This window comes from Macrosteles quadrilineatus, unplaced genomic scaffold (assembly GCF_028750875.1).
Source record: "Macrosteles quadrilineatus isolate MER2022 unplaced genomic scaffold, UCM_ALF_1.0 Scaffold_1__1_contigs__length_201487025, whole genome shotgun sequence".
Classification (NCBI taxonomy): domain Eukaryota; kingdom Metazoa; phylum Arthropoda; class Insecta; order Hemiptera; family Cicadellidae; genus Macrosteles; species Macrosteles quadrilineatus.
The window spans coordinates 81246199-81273477 of NW_026542594.1; the positions used below are offsets into that span (position 1 = coordinate 81246199).

Below are 27279 nucleotides of genomic sequence, written 5' to 3' on the forward strand. Positions count from 1 at the left end.
GGCTTAGATGAAAAGATAAATACCATAGTACCCTTTTTTTTAAATAACTTAATTTTTTAAATTATTTAAAAAAGGGTACCATGGCATTTATTAAAAAAGTAACCCTAAAAAGTGAACAGAACTAAAAATATATATACATTATAATGTAGGTATTTTTTATTACTGACTGATTAAATTAGCTTATGCAGGCTACTGCAACTAATTTGAATGTAATCTATTTTTTTATTTGAGAAAAACTGAATTATGCTAAATAAAATTTTCCTTTAAGCTTTTAAAATTTTACGCTTTTATGAGTTGGAGATTCGTAATAAGCATTTGAGCATTCCAAGAAGTACCACAAATCAGGGTTTTTTTTTAATTGTCACTCCTTTTAATATATTTCTTTATTTAGGAGATAATATCTTTGTATAAAATACAGTATTAAAATTAGGGATGGACGAGATTGGATTTTTAGTTCGAGACGAGACGAGACGAGATTTTTTATTTCTCATAAAATTTCGAGACGAGATCGAGACGGGATTTCCCTTCTCATACACAACGGGAAATGCATGTTCAAAATTTTTACCTGATTTTGTAACATTGTTAGATGACTGTTTAAATACAAAAATAATGATTATAGGCAAGAATATTTACAATCTTTTATTAAAAAACATCAGCATAACATTTTTTTATTAATCACGCCTAACTTATTAAAAATGCCTACGATTAGGAAACATAGTGATATCAGTTAGGATAGAGTTCAACTTATCCTAAAATAAAATAAATCATAAAATAAAAGCAATATTAATTTTTATAAAATAGTTACTTGTTTTTACTTTTTATAGTAATAAAACATTCCTCACACTGCTTACACTTAACAAAACTTCTCAAATGTTATTAAAGTTATATTATTAAAATAATTAAAGTAATATTTACATTTCAAGAATTAATTAAATAAGAACGCCTTCGCATTGGAAACGCAACTACAACACGTTCCTGTATTGCGGGTATTGCATTGACTTTCTGCAGGCGTTTTTATTTATTTTTTTTTTTTTTATTCTCGTCTCGATAAAAATCTCGGCCAAAAAGAAATCTCGTCTCGTGTAACAAGATTTAAAATTTCCCAAAAATTTCCCGAAATTTCGAGACTTGACCATCCCTAATTAAAATATTATCTTTATCGTATAACATTATATTTTTTACTATAATTGGTCCAAACGACATCTGCGATTGCGGTAAAAATGAAAGATACTGTCCTTGGTTATGACAAAATCGTGAGCATCTTCCGTGTTTGCGGAGTCATCTTCGTCTCCCGCGGCCACGTTGGTTATCTTCCAAGATCGCGGAGCAATCGTAAACATTTCCTATGTTCATGTTGGAATAGTGAACATCTTTCACGGTCACGGGGATATATTTTATATCTCCTGCCTTTAACACATTCGCTACCGATCGCCACATATTTGCGACACTGAGGTCATTACCACGGCCCGAGGTATATATTTTAATATTACACATGGAACCGGGTGTAACTTTGTTAACAGTACACCCAGACTGGGCCCGTGATGCAGCAAGGTAAAAATTAGTTTTGCCAACTATCATATGACGTCACTAATCATCATACCCACAGACCACAGATATTTTTACAAATTTACATGTAGGCCTAAATCAAGCTGGTGTAATTTTCATTGGTATACTTATTTTGTAGTTGTTTTTTTTTTTTTTTTTTGTAAACAGCATCGTTTCATGTTCTCCAAGCACCTTATAGGCTTCTTATTTGACTATTAAATTAATTGTTTTAAAAGTGTAGGCTACACAAGGATTAATGTTAAATCTATTGGCAAGAATTTCACTACGCAACAAACGACTGATTGTTATTCATTTTGCAGTAACCTGAATTATTTTCAAACGGCAATACAAAGTCTGTATATATTGATTTGAATCTGTTTTTCTATGTTTCCTCTAATTTGAGAGAACGGCTGGGCGTATAAACTTGGTAGAGGTGTCTAAAGAAAGGTCTTTGTAGATTAGCCATCAAAAAAGAAATGAGGTAAATTCCCTCGGGCTCTGCCCCAGTTGTCTTTAAAATTCCATTCCCATTTCCCATGTTATTCTTATGGAAGAAAAAACCCGGCTTTTTTGTCACAACTAATTTGAGAGAACGGCTGATTGTATAAACTTGGTAGGGGTGTCCAAAGAAAGGTCTTGGTTTGTAGATAAGCCATAAAAAAACAAGCTAAATTCCCTTGTGACTCAGCCCAATTACCCTTTAAAATTTTTTCGGGTTGGGTTGGGCCAGCGGAAGGCCCGAGAGACCAGGTCGGGTTAGAGATTTGTTCGGGCCAAGATCGAGTCGGCCAAAAAAACGAATAATAATTTATTTTTTAAGAAACACAAAACACAAACAAAAATCTGTAATTAGGTATCTATATATTAATAGGCAAGCATGTTTCTAAAAAACTTTTTTCTCAGCTCTTGTTTATCGCAGGGAATATCTACGTATACTGTTAGAATGATATTTTTCTGTAGATGTGCAAAATCCCTTTACAAATTAAAATAGGCTCAAAAATAACCACAAAAAATTACTTAAAAATTTAAAAAAAAATCTACATTTGTCTTATGGGTTGCCATGCTGGTGACGAAATAACAACGCAATATAAACAGGAAATCAAAACAAACTGAAAAAATTCACTGAAAAAAATCACATGTTTTATTTACACTGTGGGGTGAAAATAGATAAGTCTGTACATTACATATTTTTGGTAGAGTTTTCGACCACTAGTATCTGACGAGCTAAATTCCCTTGGGACTCAGCCCAATTACCCTTAATTTCCATCCCTTCATGGACATGGCGTTTGATTTGTGGCTGTGCAAAGTAAAGATCTCACTGAGCTGATTATTGCAAAGGAATTAAAATGTTCAAATGATAATTAAATATTAAGTTTGCTCATGACGTTTAAGAATAAAAACACAACAGAGCATGCCGCACTGCCACTAGCCAGAGCCTGTCCAAAGCGTATAAAAGAAGGTGTGTGCATAGTGACGTCACGTGCAAGCTGGAAGTGTTTTATTTTACCAAATCATATGTTTTCTTGTAATTTCCCAAAGACTTTTGAATGACAATCATTACGAATTAGCATTGAATATATAACACTATTTAGCGTTTTATATCCGATACAATGTTGTATTCAATATTGAATATAGTCATAGTGTTATACAGGATATTCAATGGTGGTAGTATATAACATTTTGATAGTGAGTACCTTTTAATCAAAAAACAGTAAAGCAGTAAATACTGTAACTGTGGCTGCCTAAAAATAAACAGTTACAAATAAATAAACAAGATTGTATTTACATATATATTCAACAAAACAGCACAAAACGACATAATAATAATTTCAGTCACGTTATACGGCAACATCCGCGACAATCTCCTGTGATTATCTCAGCATCCATAACTATATTTGTGATTGCGGCCATATCTCTGAACATATCTCAATTGCGGCGAAATACGTGATGATTTTCTGTATCACGGTAACAGCCGTGATGATTTCTTGTGATTGCGGTGACGTCCTGCATTCGTGATGTGTAATGAGAGTAAGAATGAATGAAAAAGAACTTTTATCTGTGTTGTTATTCATATGTGTTTGAAAACATATGGTGTTAGAATATTATTTGTTTAGTTTTTGTTGGTAAACATTCTGAATCTGGTTTATTGTAAAAAGCTACCTAATAAAGTATTTGTCTTATTAAAATTATATTTTAATTTAACTTGCGATAACACTACATGGTGGCAGCGGGCTTTTTATTGTTTTAGCAATATACAGTACATGAAGATGAAAAGTTTTAGTGTTCCTACCCCAGAACATTTTGATTTTAAAGGAGAAAACTGGTCTAAATGGAAAACCCGTTTCTTGCGCTTTCATGCGGTATCTGGGCTCACCAATGAAGACGAACCATATCAGGTAAACACCTTACTATATATGATGGGTGAAAAGGCCGAAAGCATATTTGAATCATTTAATTTGACATCTGAGGAATGTAAAAGTTTCAAAACTGTTTAAAAAAAATTTGATACATATTTCGCTCCTTCTAAAAATGTAATCTTTGAGAGGTACATGTTTCATACTAGGGTTCAACATGAGGAAGAGCGTGTTGAAAGTTTGATTCATGATCTTCATGAGATGGCTTCTAGATGCGATTTTCCTGCTTCTTTTAAAGATGAGGCTATACGAGATCAACTTGTTGTAGCGATTAGAGACAAAAGTTTATCTGAAAAACTACAAATGAATTCAGATCTAACCCTTAATTCTGCTGTCTCAAATGTTAAGCAAGCCGAATAGGTTAAAATGCAACAATCATTGATGAGGTCCGGGTCTTCTGAACATGCACTAACTGCAGATAAAGTCACTTCAAGGACTTGGGGCACTAAATTTGCTCAGAAACCTCCAGTTGATTCCAAAGCGTCCAGTACCAATTACTATAATCAATGCCAGTGGTGTGGTAACGCTCAACATGAACGACCAAAATGTCCTGCCCGGAATATTTTCTGTCGAAACTGTAACAGGAAGGGCCATTTTGCTAAATGTTGCCAGTTCAAAAATGTCAAGGAAATAAATTCAAACCCTCTTCAAGATGAAGTTATTAAGAGTGACAAATTTGTGGGGTCTGTTAATCCTCAAAAGAATCCTAAGGCAAAATGGTCTGCTGAAGTTAAACTAAATGGAGTATGTATTCAAGCTAAGATAGACACTGGAGCTGACGTTTGTGTCTTGCCCCAATCACTCTATAAGTTGAAATTATTTATGTACCCACTAAATTCAAGTAACAAAGCTTTAATTGGGCCTGACGGATCTGTCCTTAATATCTTAGGCGTATTCGAGGGTACAATCCAGTACAAGAATCAATATTGTAAGTCTCAGTTTTATGTAATATCTGGTGCTGATAGAACCCTTTTGAGCAATGAAGTTAGTGAAAAATTGGGTCTAGTTAAAAGGATGTTTCGAGTCAACTCAACTGGCTCATTTGATCCTTTTACATCATACCCTAAACTTTTCAGCGGTCTTGGTGATACACAAGCTCATTATAATATAAAATTAAAGCCAAACGCTGAACCGTACTCTCTCAAAGTTCCAAGGCGTGTTCCCCTACCCTATAAAGATGCTGTAAAAAAAGAACTAGATGCAATGTTGGATAAAGGTGTTATCGTGAGAGTAGACACTCCGACTGACTGGTGTTCACCTCTTGTCATTGTCCCTAAAAAGGACAATTCAATAAGACTTTGCGTAGATTTTACTAAACTTAATGAGAGTGTTAAACGAGAACTATATCCTGTGCCCTCTGTAGACTACACTCTGGGACAATTAGATGGTGCTAAGGTGTTCTCGAAACTAGATGCTAACTCGGGTTATTGGCAAATACCCATAACAGAAGAAGCTTCATATTTGACTACTTTCATCACACCTTTTGGAAGGTTCAGATTTTTACGACTTCCTTTCGGGATTTCCACTGGTTCAGAAGTATTCCAGCGTCAAATGTCTGAATCACTTGAAGGCCTTCAAGGTGTTGTCTGCCATTTCGATGACATAACTACATACGGGAAAGATATGGAAGAACATGACAAAAATTTACATCGTGTTTTGTGTAGGCTCCAGGAAAAGGGCTGGACACTTAATAGATCAAAATGTGTGTTCCGGCATGACAGTATCAGTTTACTAGGCCACCTTGTAACTAAAAATGGTATTAAGCCAGACCCCTCTCGTGTTGAGGCTATCCAAAAACTCAAGACGCCAACTAATGTTAAAGAACTAAGGAGAATTCTAGGTGTTGTCAATTACGTAGCCAAGTTTATTCGTAATTTGTCGACCATAGTTCATCCACTACATGCTTTACTGCAAAGAAATACAGAATTTGTTTGGGGGCCTGATCAAGACCAAGCTTTGGAAAAAATTAAACTGTCATTGATGTCCGAACCGTGTCTCGCTTTATACAGCATTTCTAAAGAAACCTTCCTCTCAGCGGATTCCTCGTCATACGGTATTGGAGTTGCACTACTTCAGCTTCAAGAAGATGGAACTAAACGTCCGGTGGCCTATGCTTCGAGAAGTTTGTCATCAGCCGAACGTAATTGGGCTCAAATAGAAAAAGAAGCTCTAGCGATTGCTTGGGGGTGTGAACGGTTTGAACACCTCATTTTAGGGTTGCATTTGCATATTGAGACAGACCATAAGCCCTTGCTCTCCATATTCAAGATAAAAGACTTGGACAATATTGCTCCCAGGCTTCAGAGAATACGACTCCGACTGATGAGATATACGTATGACATTACCTACACGCCCAGTAAACAGTTGATTTTGGCTGATGCACTGTCTCGAGACACAGAGAACTCTGAAGAGGAATGGGAACTTACAGAGGAAATCCTTACTTATATACAAAACATTGACACTACTCTACCATCAGTTTCGGATGAAAGGTTGCGAGAAATAAATCAAGAAACAATGAAAGATGAAACTCTAAAACATGTGTCACAGTATTGTGTGAAAGGTTGGCCAGAAAAATCTAAGATTCCAGAGGATGTATTGCCCTACTGGTATCATAGAGAAGATATAAGTGAGCAAAATGGTATACTTATAGTATACTCCTTATAGTATATTATAGTATCTTAAAGTAAAACCAAATTATTCTTTTCTGCATTCTCACCCCGTAGCGAAGCACGGGCAGAGCAACTAGTTTATTGTTAATCCACTCAATTGACAATTATGAATAGAAAAATACCGTATTGCTTCGAATCGAATTGCATCGAATCGTTGCTTCGAATCGAAAATTTTTTGCTGCTTCGCACACCCCTAATTAAAATTATATTTTAATTTAACTTGCGATACTGTAACACTACATATCACCTTTAGAAAGGTTTTTAATAACTTGAACAATACTACATTGAATTAAAATGGACTTGTTTACAAACACAACAAAACAATAATAAGGAATTGAAGACACATGTTTTTTTTACTACATTCTTCCTCCCTAATGTTAATGAACGTAGTCATTTAAATAATTAGGAGGTCTTCTGCTTCTGAAACTTCTTCTCGGATATGTGTTATGGTTCTCTCTTCTAGAAGCTTCTTGTCTAGGTTGTAAATTCTCGGCAGTAGTATTCATTTCATCTTCTTGGTTCTGTGTTGATGATGGACTAGGAAAGTATTCAGGTTCAGGTTGAGAAGTGGGTAATAGAATATTTTCATCACTCTCAAAATCGGTTTGCTCTATGTCGGTTTGGTACTCACCAACCGGAGCAAGATGACGTGTAGACACGGTAGTTTCTCTTCCGTCAGGCAACTTAACATGAGCATACTCGGCATTCCCGTGAAGAAGTTGGACCTCTTCAACAAGTGGCTCATACTTGGACTTACGATTGAATCTCTTCAAGTAGACAGGGCCGGAATTGAGAAGCCATGAAGGAGCTGAAACACCATTGTTCCCAGATCTACGTGGATGTAAGAACATACGCTCGTGAGGAGTTTGATTTGTGGCTGTGCAAAGTAAAGATCTCACTGAGCTGAGGGCATCCTCTAAAACTGTCTCCCATTGGTTTATTTCTAAGTTAAGTGATTTCAACGCCAGTTCAATTGTTTTCCATAGAATGCCGTTATACCTTTCAACTTGCCCATTACCTGCTGGATTGTACGCAGTGGTTCTACTAGTTGAGATTCCAAGTGAGTTCAAGTAGCTTTTTAAGTCTTGGCTCAGAAATGATGTTCCTCTGTCCGAATGTATGTAACTAGGAACCCCAAAAGTAGAAAATAATGTTTTTAGTTTCGACTTAACTGTTGACGATGACATGTCTGAACAAGGGAAAGCGAAAGGGGACCGTGAAAACTCGTCTACTATTACTAATAAGTATCGGTTTCGACTTGATGAAGGCAGCGGGCCTTTGAAATCAATATTCAGTCGTTCAAATGCAGAAGTGGCTTTAATCAAAATCCCTTTGTGTTTGAAGAATCTAGGCTTCACAGCAGCACACACATTGCAGGGGTTTGTTATTCGTCTGATTTCATCAATCGGGTAGGGCAAGTTTTACTCCAAACCCAGTGGTACAAACGTGTCACACCTGGATGACATAGATTCGCATGTAAATCAATCAACAGTTTTTCTTGATTTTGGATTGAAGAACATAAATCAAACTTGGTCAGGGCATCTGCAGCCATATTATCTTTACCGGGTCTATATACAATATCATAATGAAAGCACAACAATTCCAGTTTCCACCTCATTATCTTTTCATTTTTCACTTTGCCATGACAGTTGTTATCGAACATAAAAGAAACCGACCTCTGGTCAGTAATCAGCTTGAAATGTTTACCAACCAAATAGTGACGCCATTTCCGCAGTGCTTCCACAATGGCTTGTGCTTCTTTTTCGACACTTGAATGTCTTTGTTCTGCTGGAGAAAGTATCCTTGAGAAGAATGCGACTGGACGGTTCGATTGAGTCAAAGTAGCAGCAATGGTACTCTCAGATGCATCAGTTTCTACGATGAACTGTGCTTCAGGGTCAATGCAGCTTTCTACAGATCCGATGATTTCACTTTTTATAGTTTCGAAAGACTGGAGCCCTGCTTTGGACAAAGGGAATGTAGTACGCGCAAGTGGAATCACTTTGGTAGCATAATCTGGTATAAGTGATGTATAATGTGAAAACATACCAAGGGTCCTCCTCAGTGATGCGGTGTCTCTGGGTGGAGGTAAATTGGAGGTAAATCACAGATTGTGACATCATCAAGATAGGCGTAAGTGTCTTGTAACTGTTCTGTTCGGATGACTTGGTCAATTACACGTTGGAATGCTGCCACCCCATTAGTGACCCCAAACGGGATACGCTTAAACTGGTAGAGTTGACCACAGGCCTCAAAAGCTGTGTAGTGCTTTTCTTCATTTCTTATCTTTACTTGGTGGTACGCAATTTTCAAGTCGATAGTACTGAAAAACTCATAATTTGCAACTTTGTTAACGATATCATCGATTCTAGGTAGTGGGTAAGCGTCTGTGCTGTTTGGTATTTTTATAATTGCTATCATATGTTGCATATTTGATGTTTGTTTTTATTGTATTGTTGTTTTGAGCTTGAAGACTTACTTTTGGGATCTTGGCTAATAAAGTATCTATGTTTAACTGTGGTGTGAGTTTTACCTTTCACTTCAGCGTCCAGTAATGTAAGACGATTTATAGTCCTGGAGTAGTCAATGACCATTCTTTTTCTATGATTTTCAGTAGTAACTACTAATGCTTGAGTCCTCCATGGAGACATACTAGGCTCTATAACATCGTCTTTAAGCAATTAACTTACTTCGTTTTCAATAAACTTTAAATCATCGTTACTATCGGTGCTATGGCGATGATACTTGATTTGCGATTAGCTTACATTCCGGTTTTAAATTAGAAAACAAAGATACCGGTTCTTCAGTTGAGGCTGCCACGCTACATACGGTTAGTTGTGACTTGTTGCCACCAAAGACTACTTTAATACTTGCATGGTTTTTCAAAATATCATGTCCAACAATTATATCTGCACAAAGATCTGGTAACATTGAAAGATTAACTTGCTTGTAAAAGTGATCAAGAATGACAAGATTTACTTTGCATTGACCTGTTATGTCGGATGTGATTGATGTAGTAGCCATTGAGACAGTAACCCTACCTGGTTTTATAGGAATACCTAAATTAAGAGCAGTAGATTTGTTTATAAAACTTAGAGAGCTTCCCGTATCTATCAAAGCAGAGACAGATTTACCATTAACTAGGGCTTGTACTGTACTCTTTGTTAACCCACCGGGCGAAGCTGCTAGGTCAATAGAGTTCATTACTTCTTTAGATTTATCCAATTGCTTGGTTTGTAGTTTACCTGCCCTGCAGACCTTTGCAAAATGCCCCTGTTTACCACAGTTATGACAAATGGTATTTTTAGCTGGACATTTGACCCTAGGATGTCTTAGATTACCGCAAAAGAAACATTTTTCAGTCACAGCAGCTAGAGAACACTTTTATAAACTGCTTGAAGTTGCATCAACATTCTGATTGCTCTCTTGAGTTTCTTAGGACGAAGTTGCATTTACTATAGATTGGAAAGATTGAAAAGCTAATGATTGCTCATGTGCAAGTTCTAGGGATCTGGCTTGACTATATGCCTGATCTAGTGTCAACGAAACATTTTCTAGTAAGCGCTGGCGAATTGCAGAAGATTTTATTCCAGCAATAATTGTGTCACGGATATAATCATCCCTATTCTTTTCAGTTGTGACAGCTTTAAACTGACAGTCTTTACTTAGTAATTTTAAAGCCTGGAGATATTGGTCAATAGTCTCCTCAGGTTGCTGCTGACGTGCAGATAGTTTATGTCTGGAATATACTTCATTTACAGGTTTTACATAGATACTTCTTAGCACAGATATAGCATCGTTATACGTACCGCTTTCACTTATGTACTCGTTGATTTCCGGAGTAATAAAGTTTATAAGTATTTTGAGTTTATCGGAGTCGGATGGTTGTGGTGTGATGCTGGTAACCAAAATTCGGAAATGTTTTGTGCCAATGTGTCCATTCCTTACTTGCAGATGATGAGTTTGGATCTACACTAAACTTGTCTGGCTTTAGCATCGTATCCATTTCACAATATCAAGTTATTAAAATTGTAATGAGAGTTTTTTTACTACATGATGGTTTGCTGCGGTCGCAATTTTCCACTTCGCAAAACGAGAGAGGCCATTCGGTAAGTGTCTAGTAAATTTTTGAAGTTATTAAGAAAAACCATAGTTTGAGGTGTTCCCCTACGGGTTTAGTAGTTTAGTGCTTGGGTATGTCATTAAAGTGTAATAAAATTTCTACAACTTAAGCTATATGTCGTTTTGTGCTGTTTTTGTTAAATATACGTAAATACAATCTTGTCAATTTATTTGTAACTATTTAATTTCGACTAAGGGTACTTTAAGGTCCATTTCCTATCCTGCGACTGTTACGACTCTTGCCGCGCGGCTGAAAAAATTGACTGCTTTAATGCAAAGTAAATGCAACCGTTTCCTATCAAGCGTCTACAGCCGCGCGGCTCGAGCCGTCGCGACTGGACTGCTCCGTGAGCAGTTCAGTCGCTCAGTCGCGCGGCTGTAACGAAATAGTTCATACATACGGAGTTGAGATGCGAATTGATAGTATACTGAGTTGTTTGATTGTGTGATTTTTGATAGTTAATACTGAGTTTCAAGTGTGTGCCTTCAAAATCATGGATGATTCAAGGTTAATTGAGCTTGTTCGTCAACACCCATCTGTTTTTAACCCCAAACACCCCCAATACAAGGATGCATATGTGCGAGAAAACGTCTGGAGACAGATTTCTAAAGAAACTGGCAGTTTGGTGTGTTACATATGTAACTTATTTTCAATAAAGTACACTGAAGTAACGAAATTATAATTTGTATTACTGCATTCTTACCTGAGTGCCAATCCCAGTTTCTCAGCAGGGCTTATGGGGTTTTTCACTTTATCACATGGTTTTCCTTCTAAATCACTTCCGATTAACGATAAAATGTAATTAAACTGACATATATTGACACGAAAAAACTTCCTAAACATACTTTCATCTTGAAGAAGATGTCTATGAATAAGAATTCTTTGGAATCCATCATTTTGTCGTGCAACGAACAATGGGTTAGTTTGCTGTTGCTCACTGTTTTTAACAAGGCACGTTAATAGTTCTTCTTCTTCCTCTTCTTCCATTAAAATGTACCCTGCCAAAGCTTCTTCCATGACGGTCAAAGTGCAACTGCACTAGTCACACTACACGTGGGAGTCGCAGCAGTCGCGGCATAGGAAATAAGACAAGCGTCTCCAGCCGTAACAGTCGCAGGATAGGAAATGGACCTTAAATGAGAGTTTTTTCAATTATATAAAACATAAGTAGTAGCTGCAAAAAAGGTATCTATAATATTAAAATGAAACAGGGTCTTTTTATTTCACGATTCTGAATCAACCACTTGACGGATTTTCATGATTTTTGTGTTGAAAGAAAGATAATTTTGAGAACTAGGGAATGTTGAAGCCATAATTTTAGTTTAGGGTTTCAGTTTTTTAGAAATTAAGTTTTAATTTTTAAAAAGTCTAGCAGCCGACGCTATTTAAAGTGTTTTCAATGCTGCTTTAATTAACAGCTGGTTTATAACTGTCATATATTACGAGTTGTTTGTTTACAAAAATATTGTTCGTTGGTGCCTACATACTATTTCACTTTAAAATGTAGGTAGTTTTCCCCTGCCGTGAAGGATCTGCGTTATCAGGAAATGTGTTATTTTGAACTAAACATCTCAAACACTTGCGTTTAATCAAGTTTTGTCGTAAATGCAATCTGTGTAAGTATTTAGTTTATGCATTGCAAATTTCAACTCATATTTGGGAAATATTTTTTCAGCAGTTTATCGCTTAATTGTTTAAGATATAAGTGGTTTATGTGTTGATACTTCTTTTTCTATATGTTTGAATGTGAGTATGTCGGCATACTAAAATTTTGGTTAGTAATGAAAGCGTAACTCGGTGTAGTAGGTAAAAACAAATAATAAAACTGTCAAATAAACTGCAGCAGAAACCAAAGTCGACTCATACCATACCAACTATCCCCGTAGTACTAATGATTCAGAAACTTGGGCACTGACCAAAGAACCGAAAAAACCTTAATGCTGGGTTAGATAATAAAGTGCAGAGAAAATATACAGACCAGTTCAAGATAACGGCCCGGAGGTCGAAATAAAAAAAAAAACAGAGAGCTAAGAGAAATGTGTTAACACCCAAATATAGGAATGATTTCCAGAAGTAAGTAAAGATTGGATGGACAGGCTCTGCATAAACTTTTAAAAAGTATATTCCAAGGAGTACCACACGATAGACGGGAAATACCAAGTTATGAAATGCATCCTCAGACTGGGATCTAAATTTTGAAGAGGCAGGTGATAGAGGAGAATCCTCATAAAAGTTTCAGTGGTCACGGAGGTAAGATAAGGTATGGTAAGTACATAAGGAGTACAGTATGCAATTAGAGGTGGCATGTAGCTACTCTACTCAAAACCAGTGTGAATCGCTCGACAAACTCACTTCAAGATTTTTCAAATCGACAGAAATGCTGTTTTATGGTAAAATTATCGGATTTAAAATGCATATCGCCATATTTTAGGTCTATATTCGAATGGAATAAATAGGAATTAATAGGTTTGTTTTAAGGTGATCTTCCCCATTAAAACTGCCAGAAATTGTGTCTATGCGTGTAAACTAGATGTTCTGAATTATTCCGTTTTAGTTGACAACTCTAATCCCGTACGTAGGACGGGCCACCAGCTCGTTATATTAAAAACTATTTGTATATGGTCACCTAAAAATATATTGCCACCTGCCATATATAGGCAGCCAAGAGAAAAGAATTTATTTATAAAAAAAATACCTCTGCCTTAAACAATAAGGTTGCCAATGACACAGAAAAATAGTACACATAAAATATCTAAGGATTATACAGCTATAAGACTAATTAATTTTGATGTTTGCCATATAGATGATTTCTCATTATGGCCAATGAACCTCTTAATGTTTCATGAATAATAATTTTCAAAAAGGATCTGTCCAAATCATATTGTTTCCAAAAGTTCACAAAAAATTTCGATAATGTTCCTCTAGAACCAATAAACAATCCAATCACCTCAATTTTTGAAATTTAAAAATTTTGCTTGAAATATTCAAAGGTAGAATCATAAATTACAGTATTTAGTGCTTTTAGTCCAGCATCTATAGGGGGTTGAGTATGCACTGAAAGTGTAACTCTTTTTGACTTTTGATTGTTGTTGGAGGCATCTTGGAGATGACAATAACCGATGTTGTCGCCCTCCCAACAGGTGCACAACTTGGGGTGGGAGGGGGGAAAGGTGCTCTGAGACGCGTTCTAGAAAATCGCTCATATCTCGTGAACTAGACACGATAGAAACAAACTGTAAACGGCATTGTATTACCAACTTCATTCAAATTTTTAAATAAATTTTTAAATAACTCAAATTATATCATAGATACGGGATTTTTCCTTGATATGTTTTTAAAGCGGATGAAGTTGGTAATACAATGCCATTTAGAGCTTGTTTCTATCGTGTCTAGTTCACGAGATATGAGTGATTTTCTAGAACGCGTCTCAGAGCACCTTTCCCCCCTCCCCCCCCCAAGTTGTGCACCTGCTGGGAGGGCGACAACATCGGTTTTTGTCATCTCCAAGATGCCCCCAACAACAATCAAAAAGAGTTACACTTTCAGTGCATACTCAACCCCCTATAGATGCTGGACTATTTACTGTTTTTCGATTAAAATGTACTCACTATCAAAATGTTATATACTACCACCATTGAATATCCTGTGTAACACTATGACTATATTCAATATTGAATACAACACTATGTATAAAACGCTAAATAGTGTTATATATTCAATGCTAATACGTAATGATTGTCATTCGAAAGTCTTTGGGAAATTACAAAAAAACATGATTTGGCAAAATAAAACACGTTCAGCTCGCACGTGACGTCACTACGCACACACCTTTTATACGCCTTGGAGCCAGTCATCTACTGACAAAAGCCGTGACACAACAGTGCAAAGAAAACAAAGTAAAAAATAAGACTATTTATCCAGAGTTACTAGTTTTAGTTTAGTTATTTATTATTTTTGTATTTTACATAATAAGTTATAAAGAAAATATATATCTGAAATAGTGTACAGATCTGTATCTTGTTCTTTTATTTTCCTATAGTCCTTTGGCTCTGTGTCATTCAGTAACAACACTTCTGATCGTCTGGTTCGGCGTCAACAAGTAATGTTAATGTTATATGTTAAAGGAAAGGCAATTTGGAGAAAAAAGGCCTTGACCAAAATAGATTGTATTATGTATTTAATAAAAGTTAGATATGGGCCTAAGCATTAAATAAATTTTAAAAAATAAGAAAGATCACCAGGTTAGTTAAACTCTACCATAGCAGTTAGCCCAGTCAATATAGGTTTTATGTCAGAAGTAATTTTGGGAAAGCTGGATTTGTCTATGCTGTTAGACCATGTTGAGATGAGTATTTTCCCAAAAGTCCCCACTGCTCCCCCTTGTGCTTTCCTCTCACCCCCCCTTTTTAGATAAATTTACAGTCTCTTAGAAAATTAGCTATAACTTTAAAACGGGTAAGGATAACAATGCAAATTTTTGTTAATCCTTTTTGCAGTAAGATGTTCTACAAAAAGTGTATTTACCATTTTAGCCTAAATAAATATTGATAGTTTCGTCAAAAAAATGACATAAACATAAAAAATTTATTTTTACAGATTAACTTTATGAATCTTTTCATTGTAGATTTTTTATATGATGTCACACGACAAAATGTTTCATGTAAAAGTTGTAGTACATAATTTAAGCGTTAAAATGATATATAGTTAGTAACAATTTGTTCGCGTATAGTGCTTAATATAGATAGTACAGTAAATTGATCTCACAGGACTCTTTTTTACGTGCCGCAACAATGAAAACAATAAATTTACGTATATTATGGTTCTTGTATTTGAATTTACCGCTTTATATAGAACCTATTTAAAGTTCTGTAGTTCATTTAGTACATATACAGACTGTTGTGAATACTTATGAATGAATATTGTGCATTTGCTGTTGTATGCGAGGGTCTCATTTTATTATGTACTAGCTGGCCCGACAGACGTCGTCCTGTCCTAATGTGGTTTTATGTCTCGTTCATTTTCAAGATGAGCTCAATCACGTCCTGGTTGAAGTTCGTTCGCTACGCTAACTCGCCTCCAGGTTGAAGTTCGTTTGCTACACTCACTCACCTTTTGGTTGCAAATTAGCTGAACGTTGTCATAAATTTAAAAAAATAATAGTGCTGCACCCTGTTGGTAGATTTATTAACTTTTTAATGCTATTGAACATCACAGAATCAAATTGTTTAGTTGAACCAGCTGTTAAGATTCTTTAATTCCATTTAAATATGAGTACTCATAAGGTTAACTTGGGAAACTCCAGAGCCACTGAGGCGGAGCCCTTTTGACGGATCTGCACCAAACTTCACACAAACCATCCTTGAATAATACTCAATAATGCCTGAAAGTTTCATTACAATCTGTTGAGCGGGTTCGGAGTCCATAAAGGACAAACAAACAAACATACATTAGATTTTATATACAAGGTGGCGCAGAGAAACGGGAAATTTTGAAGTCGTTGTTGGTACACCTGTATGTCTTGTAGGAATGAGAAACGGAAGTCATGACGCCAAGTAGTAATGGACATTTAGTTGAGATGGAGCAGTGGAGTGGTGCGGAGCGTGCAGTCGCCGTGAGAGCATACTACAAAAATGGTGACAGTGCAACAGCTGCAAATGTTTGGATGTCTGTCTCTTTCATTTAAATGGTCATGTCAATAAGCAGAACATGCTTTACTGGGCTCAACAAAATCCCACTGCACTTCATCAACGTCTGTTACACTGTCACAAAGTTACTGTATGGTGTGCAGTGTCTTGTCTTGGTGTGATCGGACCTTACTTTTTTGATGATGAAGATGGTTCCACTGTAACTGTCACATCTCAACGTTACATTCATATGCTGGAGACATTTTTTGCTCCACGGCTTCAGGCTTTCCAAATATTGAAATCCAGCAAACCTGGTTTCAACAAGATGGAGCCACCTCTCACACTGCTAATCTGTCAATGGCTGCATGGCGACATTTGTTTTAGGAGTGCATCATTTCAAGGAACGCTAACGTCATTTGGCCTCCACGGTCTCCAGACCTCTCAGTGTGTGACTTCTTTCTATGGGGACATCTAAAGAGCGTTGTGTACCTGACTAGGCCAAGAAATCTTACTGAGCTCAACACTCAGATCGAAGAACACGTCGCCAACATCCCAGAGGACACATTGCGTCGCACTATGCTAAGTCTTCAAAATTGATTGAAAGAATAGGCCCAAAAGACAGCACTTACCTGATGCGATTAAAAAAAATTTTGATTTTTAACATTATTCCTATTTCCAAAATTTCTTATGTATTTTCCACACTTGACCAACACATTTTCAACATTAAAGATATTATTGTAAAATTTTCTTGGTTTATTATGATTATTTAAAAATTTCCCATTTCTCTGCGCCACCCTGTATATAGATGTTATTTTTTATTCTTATGAAACATCTGTATTAATAATTATCAATGACAAAACAGTTCAATAATTAAACATTGTTTTTTAATCACAGTACAGTATGTTATCAACAGAGTCTTGAGCATATTATTACCTATCATATAACAGCTCTCTCTAACTACTCTCTCATCAAAGTCGTCATGATATTGCAATGGATTTAAAAATGATAGGCAATGTTCACACATGGATGACATATGAAGCCAGATTTTCTGCAGCCACAATAATCTTTACATCATGTCTTGCATGAACATGAAACCATTGATAATAGGCTATCAGTAGCTATAGGTTTCTTACTTATGAGGGGTCCTAGACTTTTTTTTATTTGTTAGAGTTGATTGTTTTTTTCATCCAACCCCAATCAGTGGGTGTACATTTTTTTCCTAATCAACTTTGAACTTGCAAGTAAAACTCTAGAGAGGTGTTGGTTGATGGAATGCTTCTGATGTTGGGGGTATCATATAACAGTTCCTTACTCCTACTCATCAAAGTCGTCATGATATTGAAGATAGGAGGAGGTATTGAAAAATAACTCCTCATGTAAGATTCAGTTCGACCAAGACATCACACTGTCTTACGAAAAAAGAACATTTTCTATCCAACATAAAGAATAAAATAAAATCAATTGAATCTATATTTAAAGAGATAGAAAATTCCTGTATTAAATCACAGCCTCCTCTAATACAAGGCCGCGACATTCGAACTGGCAACGCCGCACTCACCCGCCGCCTGGGTCCGACACTCGTACTAGGCTATAAACATCAATGACAGTATTGCTGGTCTGTATCATTGAATGAAAGTATTTAAATTAGATATATTAGTGGATTTTAGGGTATGGTAAAATAGACAAATTAGAATCTAGGTTTTATTTATTTAGTGAAAAATTGCAACATACCACAATATGTATAAAACTAATACCCCAGCTGCAGCAAACCTGCAGACTAAGCGAATTTCCATTAGCCTGATAGGATTTCACATTAAAATGCCTTCTTAAAAATATCATATTTATTCCCTATTTAAATAGAATTAGTTTAACGAGTACTTAGGTTTGCTGCAACAGGGAGGGTAAAAAGGTGGTTTGTTTATGTTAATAGTTTAGTAATAAATGAATGTATTTTCCAAATTCGATCAAAATCTATTCTATATATAATTCAGTTTTGAAAATCTTTGTACAACTAAATCTAGAGTTCTACTGGACCGATTTTATTAATTAATGGGTCCTTGGAAAGCTTAATTCGTGTAGATTTGCAAATAATTATGAAAGTTTGTTTTTGTTATGATTTATGGTGAAAAATTTCAAAAAACATGTTTTCCATAAGAAATACATTGAAAACGGTGTTTTTCACACTTTTTATTTGGGTGAGACTTTTTGCTGCCTTTTTTATTGTTTCCAAGAAGTGTATGGTATCAATTTGTAGGAAATTTTATTCTCTTTCAGGATATCACCTTCCACTTTAGTCGATTTCCTAACCATTTAAAAGTTATTTGCAAAAAAGGTAAACAACCTCCGAATTTATAGTAATGAGAAAATACAGAGTTAGGGATTTTTTTGTTAAACTTTGTACAACTAAATCTAGACTTCTACTGGACCGATTTTGTTAATTAATGAGTCTTTGGAAAGCCCAACTCATGTAGATTTGCAAATAATTATAAAAAAGGGATTTTATTAAATCAAGTTGCTGTCTTGAAGTTTCTATTTGTAGCCAGCTTTTGGCTGCCTTTATTAAGCATTTTCAAGAAATGCGTAGTTGTATTAAATTTTATTCTCTTTCAGAATATCACATCCACTTTGGTCGATTTCCTCTCCATTTAAAAGATATTGGCAATAATCTAAGTGATCTCCAAATTTGTAGTGGTGAGAAAATACTGAATTAGATATATTTTTGTTAAACTTTGTACAACTAAATCTAGACTTCTACCGGACCGATTTTGTTAATTAATGGGTCGTTGGAAAGCCTAATTCGTGTAGATTTGCAAATAATTATGAAAGTTTGATTTTATTACATATTTGAGGTAAAACAATAAAAATAAACGATATTACATTTAAAACGCCTTTTTTCCCAAGTTTATATTTCCAAGTTAATATTTTGTAGCCAACTTTAGGCTGCCTTTATTGAGTATTTCCCAGAAATACATAATAGTAATTTGTAGGAAATTTCATTCTCTATCAGAATATTACCTTCCACTTTGGTCGATTTCCTCACCATTTAAAAGTTAGTTGCAAAAACGTTAAGCAACCTCCCAATTTATAATGGTGAGAAAATGCTGAGCTAAAGATTTTTTACAATTAAATCTACAGTTCTACTGAACTGATTTTATTAATTAATAGGTCATTGGAAAGCCTAATTCGTGTAGAATTGCAAATAGTTATGAAAGTTAGATTTTTTTATTTACTAGGTGAATCCCGTCAAAGTCTTACAGTTGCTGTTGAGGTTGCAAGCAAGGCCGTTTGACTATAAATCAACGATAAAGAACTCCTTTTTTTGATAAATTTGGGTCGTTCGTGATTCAGCAGTGTGCTTTAGGTATGTCCGATCTTAATAATCAATAATTCAAAGGGAAGCTGGTATTTCACTGAAGGTTCTTAGGTCAAAACAAATAGAATAACGTAATTAGAATTGAGTAAATATATCTAAAACAAAATTCCAATCAAAGATATAATTAAATTTATGTTTTCTGATTGAGCGATTCAGGATATCTTTAACTCAACTGATTAAAACTATCAATATCTCAAGTGAAAGCCTTTGAAGTATTGTAAGACCAAGACATATAAAATAACTTAAATAAAATTTGAGTTACGTATCATTGATTGCAGATAAGTAGCTTACCTAAACGATTATAATAATTATTGTTGATTCGTGATTCAGCAGTGTGCTTTAGGTAGGATTTTAAGATTTGAATCTTAATAATCAATAGCTCAAATGAAAGCTGATATTTCACTAAAGGTTTTTAGACCAAAATATATAAGGTAATGTAAATAGAACTGCTGGAATACATCTTTAATTGAAGTAAAAAAAAAAATATATATATATTTTTTCTTTGAGTAATACATTAGATAAATTAATTATGATGCTTGATGACAAATATATGCTTGCATAGCTTTATTTTAAGACCAAAATTATGAAAATCAAGCTGGTAGAAGAGCCAAACGAAATAAAAAAAAAACAAATTTAACTCCCATAAGGAATGTACAGGGACCCATTTTGTGCATAACTCGAAATATACGTCAAAATGAATGCTGATGATTGATGGCAAATATGTTGTGCGTCCATACCTTTGGTTTAAGGCCAAAATTATGAAAATCGGTCGGGTAGAAGACCTTTAATCCGACTCGGAAAAGAAAAACCAATAATTTTTATAGATGGCAATAATTGTTTTACCAGTATGCATAATCTAAACATACGAAACATGTGTTAATAAACAGCTTATTGTTATATTGTTATTTAATTGATTTTTCTTTGATTAAATGTTGTTGTTCACAATTTGCATTTGTGTTTAAAGTAGGGATGGACGAGATTGGATTTTTAGTTCGAGACGAGACGAGACGATATTTTTTATTTCTCATAAAATTTCGAGACGAGATCGAGACGGGATTTCCCTTCTCATATACAAAGGGAAATGCACGTTCAAAATTTTTAACTGATTTTGTAACATTGTTAGATGACTGTTTAAATACAAAAATAATGATAATAGGCAAGAATATTTACAATCTTTTATTTTAAAAAATCAGCATAACATTTTTTTTATTAATCACGCCTAACTTATTAAAAATGCCTACGATTAGGAAACATAGTGATATCAGTTAGGATAGAGTTCAACTTATCCTAAAAAAAAATAAATCATAAAAGCAATATTAATTTTTATAAAATAGTTAGGTACTTGTTTTGACTTTTTATAGTAATAAAACATTCCTCACACTGCTTACACTTAACAAAACTTCTCAAATGTTATTAAAGTAATATTATTAAAATGATTAAAGTAATATTTACATTTAAAGAATAATTTAAATAAGAACGCCTTCGCAAAGAAAGTACGCAACTACAACACGCTCCTGTATTGCGGGTATTGCATTGACTTTCTGCAGGCGTTTTTAATTTTTTTTTTTTTTTTTTTTTTTTTTTTCTCTCGTCTTGATAAAAATCTCGGCCAAAAAGAAATCTCGTCTCGTGTAACGAGATTTAAAATTTCCCGAAAATTTCCCGAAATTTCGAGACTTGACCATCCCTAGTTTAAAGTGAGTTTCTTATGTTAAGTATGCGATTCAAAAGCTATATGCTTAATCTGTACCATTAATACTTGTGAGTAAAGTGGCGTATGGATTTCACAACCATTATTTTACTAGAGACCGTTGTATTTAACCACAACGGGCTCTGTTGCTAGTTCTCCATAAGAATAAGATGGGGATTTTAAATTTAAATATTTTTGGAATTTTCTCCGTAACCATCAGGTGCACAATAACGCTTCATTATACTAAATTATTTGTTTTTTTAAGCTCTACAAAATGGTTTGGAAATAAATTGTAAAATGTTGTGTTTTTAGGGTCAAAAATGGGAAAAACCTATTTTTACCCCATAAAACCCCCCATAAACCCCCGTTCCCATAGTCCGATCATGCTGGTTCGCAAACTCGTTTGAATAAATGTAGGTTTACACGTTTGTACCAAATTTCATCAAAATTGGATCATTTTTGCTTGAGTTATCGTGCTAATGGACACATATATATATATATATATAAATATATATAAATATATATATATATATATATGAATTTGAACGGATGGTGTTTTTGGCCTCTTAGGGACCTCAAGACGAAAAAATAAATCGGTCCCGGGTCCAGGTCTTACCATGAGTACTACGGTAATAGCTTATTCCCAATATGGGAAATTCGCTAAAAATACAAACATGATGTTTTTGGTTGCATTTATTGTATTGTAAGTACGATAAATGTGGAAGTAGATGGACTTTACATATTTCCTTTGTTAATTTGATAATCTATACTATTTTATATAACAATATCATGGTGTCTATATATATGTGTTATTCAACATAGTACAAACTACTAGGCAGACTACTGGGCTTAAATTTTACAAAATATAACTACTATACCAAGAATGGTAATACAGTAGGACTAACTTATTGCCACTTCAATATTTGTAGAGACTGGGATTTGTAAAGACTAATATCTAACAATTTGTTCAAATAAAATTTTCAGAATATCACATCCACTTTGGTCGATTTCCTCTCCATTTAAAAGATATTGGCAACAATCTAAGTGATCTCCAAATTTATAGTGGTGAGAAAATACTGAATTAGATATATTTTTGTTAAACTTTGTACAACTAAATCTAGACTTCTACCGGACCGATTTTGTTAATTAATGGGTCGTTGGAAAGCCTAATTCGTGTAGATTTGCAAATAATTATGAAAGTTTGATTTTATTACATATTTGAGGTAAAACAATAAAAATAAACGATATTACATTTAAAACGCCTTTTTTCCCAAGTTTATATTTCCAAGTTAATATTTTGTAGCCAACTTTAGGCTGCCTTTATTGAGTATTTCCCAGAAATACATAATAGTAATTTGTAGGAAATTTCATTCTCTATCAGAATATTACCTTCCACTTTGGTCGATTTCCTCACCATTTAAAAGTTAGTTGCAAAAACGTTAAGCAACCTCCCAATTTATAATGGTGAGAAAATGCTGAGCTAAAGATTTTTTACAATTAAATCTACAGTTCTACTGAACTGATTTTATTAATTAATAGGTCATTGGAAAGCCTAATTCGTGTAGAATTGCAAATAGTTATGAAAGTTAGATTTTTTTATTTACTAGGTGAATCCCGTCAAAGTCTTACAGTTGCTGTTGAGGTTGCAAGCAAGGCCGTTTGACTATAAATCAACGATAAAGAACTCCTTTTTTTGATAAATTTGGGTCGTTCGTGATTCAGCAGTGTGCTTTAGGTATGTCCGATCTTAATAATCAATAATTCAAAGGGAAGCTGGTATTTCACTGAAGGTTCTTAGGTCAAAACAAATAGAATAACGTAATTAGAATTGAGTAAATATATCTAAAACAAAATTCCAATCAAAGATATAATTAAATTTATGTTTTCTGATTGAGCGATTCAGGATATCTTTAACTCAACTGATTAAAACTATCAATATCTCAAGTGAAAGCCTTTGAAGTATTGTAAGACCAAGACATATAAAATAACTTAAATAAAATTTGAGTTACGTATCATTGATTGCAGATAAGTAGCTTACCTAAACGATTATAATAATTATTGTTGATTCGTGATTCAGCAGTGTGCTTTAGGTAGGATTTTAAGATTTGAATCTTAATAATCAATAGCTCAAATGAAAGCTGATATTTCACTAAAGGTTTTTAGACCAAAATATATAAGGTAATGTAAATAGAACTGCTGGAATACATCTTTAATTGAAGTAAAAAAAAAATATATATATATATTTTTTCTTTGAGTAATACATTAGATAAATTAATTATGATGCTTGATGACAAATATATGCTTGCATAGCTTTATTTTAAGACCAAAATTATGAAAATCAAGCTGGTAGAAGAGCCAAACGAAATAAAAAAAAAACAAATTTAACTCCCATAAGGAATGTACAGGGACCCATTTTGTGCATAACTCGAAATATACGTCAAAATGAATGCTGATGATTGATGGCAAATATGTTGTGCGTCCATACCTTTGGTTTAAGGCCAAAATTATGAAAATCGGTCGGGTAGAAGACCTTTAATCCGACTCGGAAAAGAAAAACCAATAATTTTTATAGATGGCAATAATTGTTTTACCAGTATGCATAATCTAAACATACGAAACATGTGTTAATAAACAGCTTATTGTTATATTGTTATTTAATTGATTTTTCTTTGATTAAATGTTGTTGTTCACAATTTGCATTTGTGTTTAAAGTGAGTTCCTTATGTTAAGTATGCGATTCAAAAGCTATATGCTTAATCTGTACCATTAATACTTGTGAGTAAAGTGGCGTATGGATTTCACAACCATTATTTTACTAGAGACCGTTGTATTTAACCACAACGGGCTCTGTTGCTAGTTCTCCATAAGAATAAGATGGGGATTTTAAATTTAAATATTTTTGGAATTTTCTCCGTAACCATCAGGTGCACAATAACGCTTCATTATACTAAATTATTTGTTTTTTTAAGCTCTACAAAATGGTTTGGAAATAAATTGTAAAATGTTGTGTTTTTAGGGTCAAAAATGGGAAAAACCTATTTTTACCCCATAAAACCCCCCATAAACCCCCGTTCCCATAGTCCGATCATGCTGGTTCGCAAACTCGTTTGAATAAATGTAGGTTTACACGTTTGTACCAAATTTCATCAAAATTGGATCATTTTTGCTTGAGTTATCGTGCTAATGGACACATATATATATATATATATATAAATATATATAAATATATATATATATATATATATATGAATTTGAACGGATGGTGTTTTTGGCCTCTTAGGGACCTCAAGACGAAAAAATAAATCGGTCCCGGGTCCAGGTCTTACCATGAGTACTACGGTAATAGCTTATTCCCAATATGGGAAATTCGCTAAAAATACAAACATGATGTTTTTGGTTGCATTTATTGTATTGTAAGTACGATAAATGTGGAAGTAGATGGACTTTACATATTTCCTTTGTTAATTTGATAATCTATACTATTTTATATAACAATATCATGGTGTCTATATATATGTGTTATTCAACATAGTACAAACTACTAGGCAGACTACTGGGCTTAAATTTTACAAAATATAACTACTATACCAAGAATGGTAATACAGTAGGACTAACTTATTGCCACTTCAATATTTGTAGAGACTGGGATTTGTAAAGACTAATATCTAACAATTTGTTCAAATAAAATTAATTTTCAATTTTCAATAGGAATGTTATGTTTTAGTCTACCTGAGGAAACCATTAGTTAGCAACTACAAAATTTGAAGTTTTCATTTTGAAGGCATACTGACTATAAATAATTTATTTTCTTTGAATAATTACTAAGCAAAACTTTTTTCATTTTGTAAACGATTTCAGAAGCTAGGCTTCCATATGGATTTCCACAATATTAACAGAATTTGTTTTATCACATCAACATTCAGACTGGATTCGGAGACCATGATGCTTTTATTGTTAGATGGTGTGGTACATATTTTTTACTAGTAGGCCTACTTAACAGAAACACCGGTTTATTTCTTCGATGTGCTAGTTATTTAAGTTATTTTAATCATTTAACAACAGCTTTTATCAATAAGATAGACAAATAAATAAGGAAATAGTACGGCATTCTCATACCTAAAACCTCGCTTCTCGCGTCTATATTTACACGAATCATTGTCTTATTCTTACATTTTTTTACAAATCTAAGTTCATATTCGTAAAAATGTTTTAGACAAAAACGAGAATTGTTTTAAGATGTCTAATTTGACCGAAGAATAGCAGGAACCCATTGTTGCTTAAGCGGCGGATCACTTATAATCTTAAAACACTGTATGTATTATTCATTTTTAATTGAGCTTTCGTAATTATTCTTGCATCCAGGCACATCACATCTATCTGGCATGCTGTAGTAACAAGTTCAATGTCATTACTAATGATTAAGGGTAGTAGAAACGCGATTATGTACGTAGAGTACGCGACTCCTCCATTCACTGTAATGGTAAGACGGCCGCGCACCAAGACACGGATGCGACGTTGCCACTTTTCGCTTGCCGCGGCCTTGTAGTAGAGGAGGCTGTGATTAAATCCATCCCAGCTTATGATGGTGCAGACACTGAAATTTGAAATATTGGAATTAAGGCACTTGACTCATTTTCCAAAACCATTGTTGGACATACCTGTAAAATCCAGACTCCTTGTGCAAATATATTACACTATAACCATAACCATTCTATAACTTATAACTAAATTTATAAACTCTAGAAAGTAATGATGTTCCAGATGTCATTTTAGACCGAGTTTCTCAGATCATAGCCAGTTATGAAGCAGAGAAAGAATCTACAGTATGTGCTTGCAGTTACATCACAAAAGCATTAGTCATTCGCAACCATCCAGTCATGCGTCTCTGGATTGATAAGGTACAACTCATTTAATCTTTTACCTAACCCGCCATGTTAAACTTCCCTATCCCAAGCGTGATGTATATAACTTCGTTACTTCTCGAGTGATGTAAAGTTGAAAAAACTCACTCGGTGATGTAATGAAACCCATTTAAATAACATTGAGTGCTTAACTTAAAAAATATACCTCTATGGAGCCAACCACGTTCAATTCAGCTAGAAATCAGCTGTGCCCTTGAATTTTATTGTTATGTTTTGAAGAATTTTCCTAACCTAGCTTTTGTTTGTAAATAAACGTTACTGTTTGGAGATGAGTGAAATGGATAATGAAAAATATTGTTTGTAACCTCCTGTATATTGTCGGGTCAGGTAAAATCTTGTACGTTACACGTTACGCAAGAGCGTGTTTACATCACTTCGGTAAATTATGCACAAATTGCACAACATTCACCTGCGTGATGTAAAAACGCTCTTACTAAACTTGTAAGGTAAATAGCTATTACATATTACATATTTGTTTTGCTGTTTAATAATCCTTAGTCTATACTAGCATAACTTCAACATGGTTCATAATGAAATTAATATTTCTGATTATTATTTAGTTCTGTAAAAACTAGATTACTTCGTAATCCTTCTTTGGTATAGTTATCTGTGTCTTTTAAGGCCATTTAACAAATGTTTTAGTAAAATAATATGTAATTTCAATGATAAGGGTTTTTAATCAAGTCAGAATAAGAATTTCCCTATAAAATATTGCTTGAGAATCAAGTAAATACAGTAGGATCTCGTTAATCCGGCCCTATACGGGGATTAGTAGGGCCGGATTATAGAAAATGCCGGATTAGTGGAAATGCATCAGAAATTGAAGTAGTTTTACAATAAACAACATTTTTATTGCTTATGAAAACTATGATAACAATCATTTGAATTTCTGTACAGTATAGGCCTAATGAAATGTTGT

At 34.2% G+C, this 27279-nt stretch overlaps 1 protein-coding gene across 2 annotated transcripts in view; it reads left to right on the forward strand.

The window, feature by feature from the left end:
* The window catches only part of LOC128983672 (MMS19 nucleotide excision repair protein homolog), a 147664-nt gene that overhangs the window by 91471 nt on the left and 28914 nt on the right, over positions 1-27279 (forward strand). For both annotated transcript variants that reach the window (XM_054403059.1, XM_054403060.1), the window contains one exon: positions 26200-26336. In XM_054403059.1, the coding sequence (XP_054259034.1) occupies positions 26200-26336 (137 nt within the window). The remainder of the gene's footprint in view (positions 1-26199; positions 26337-27279) is intronic.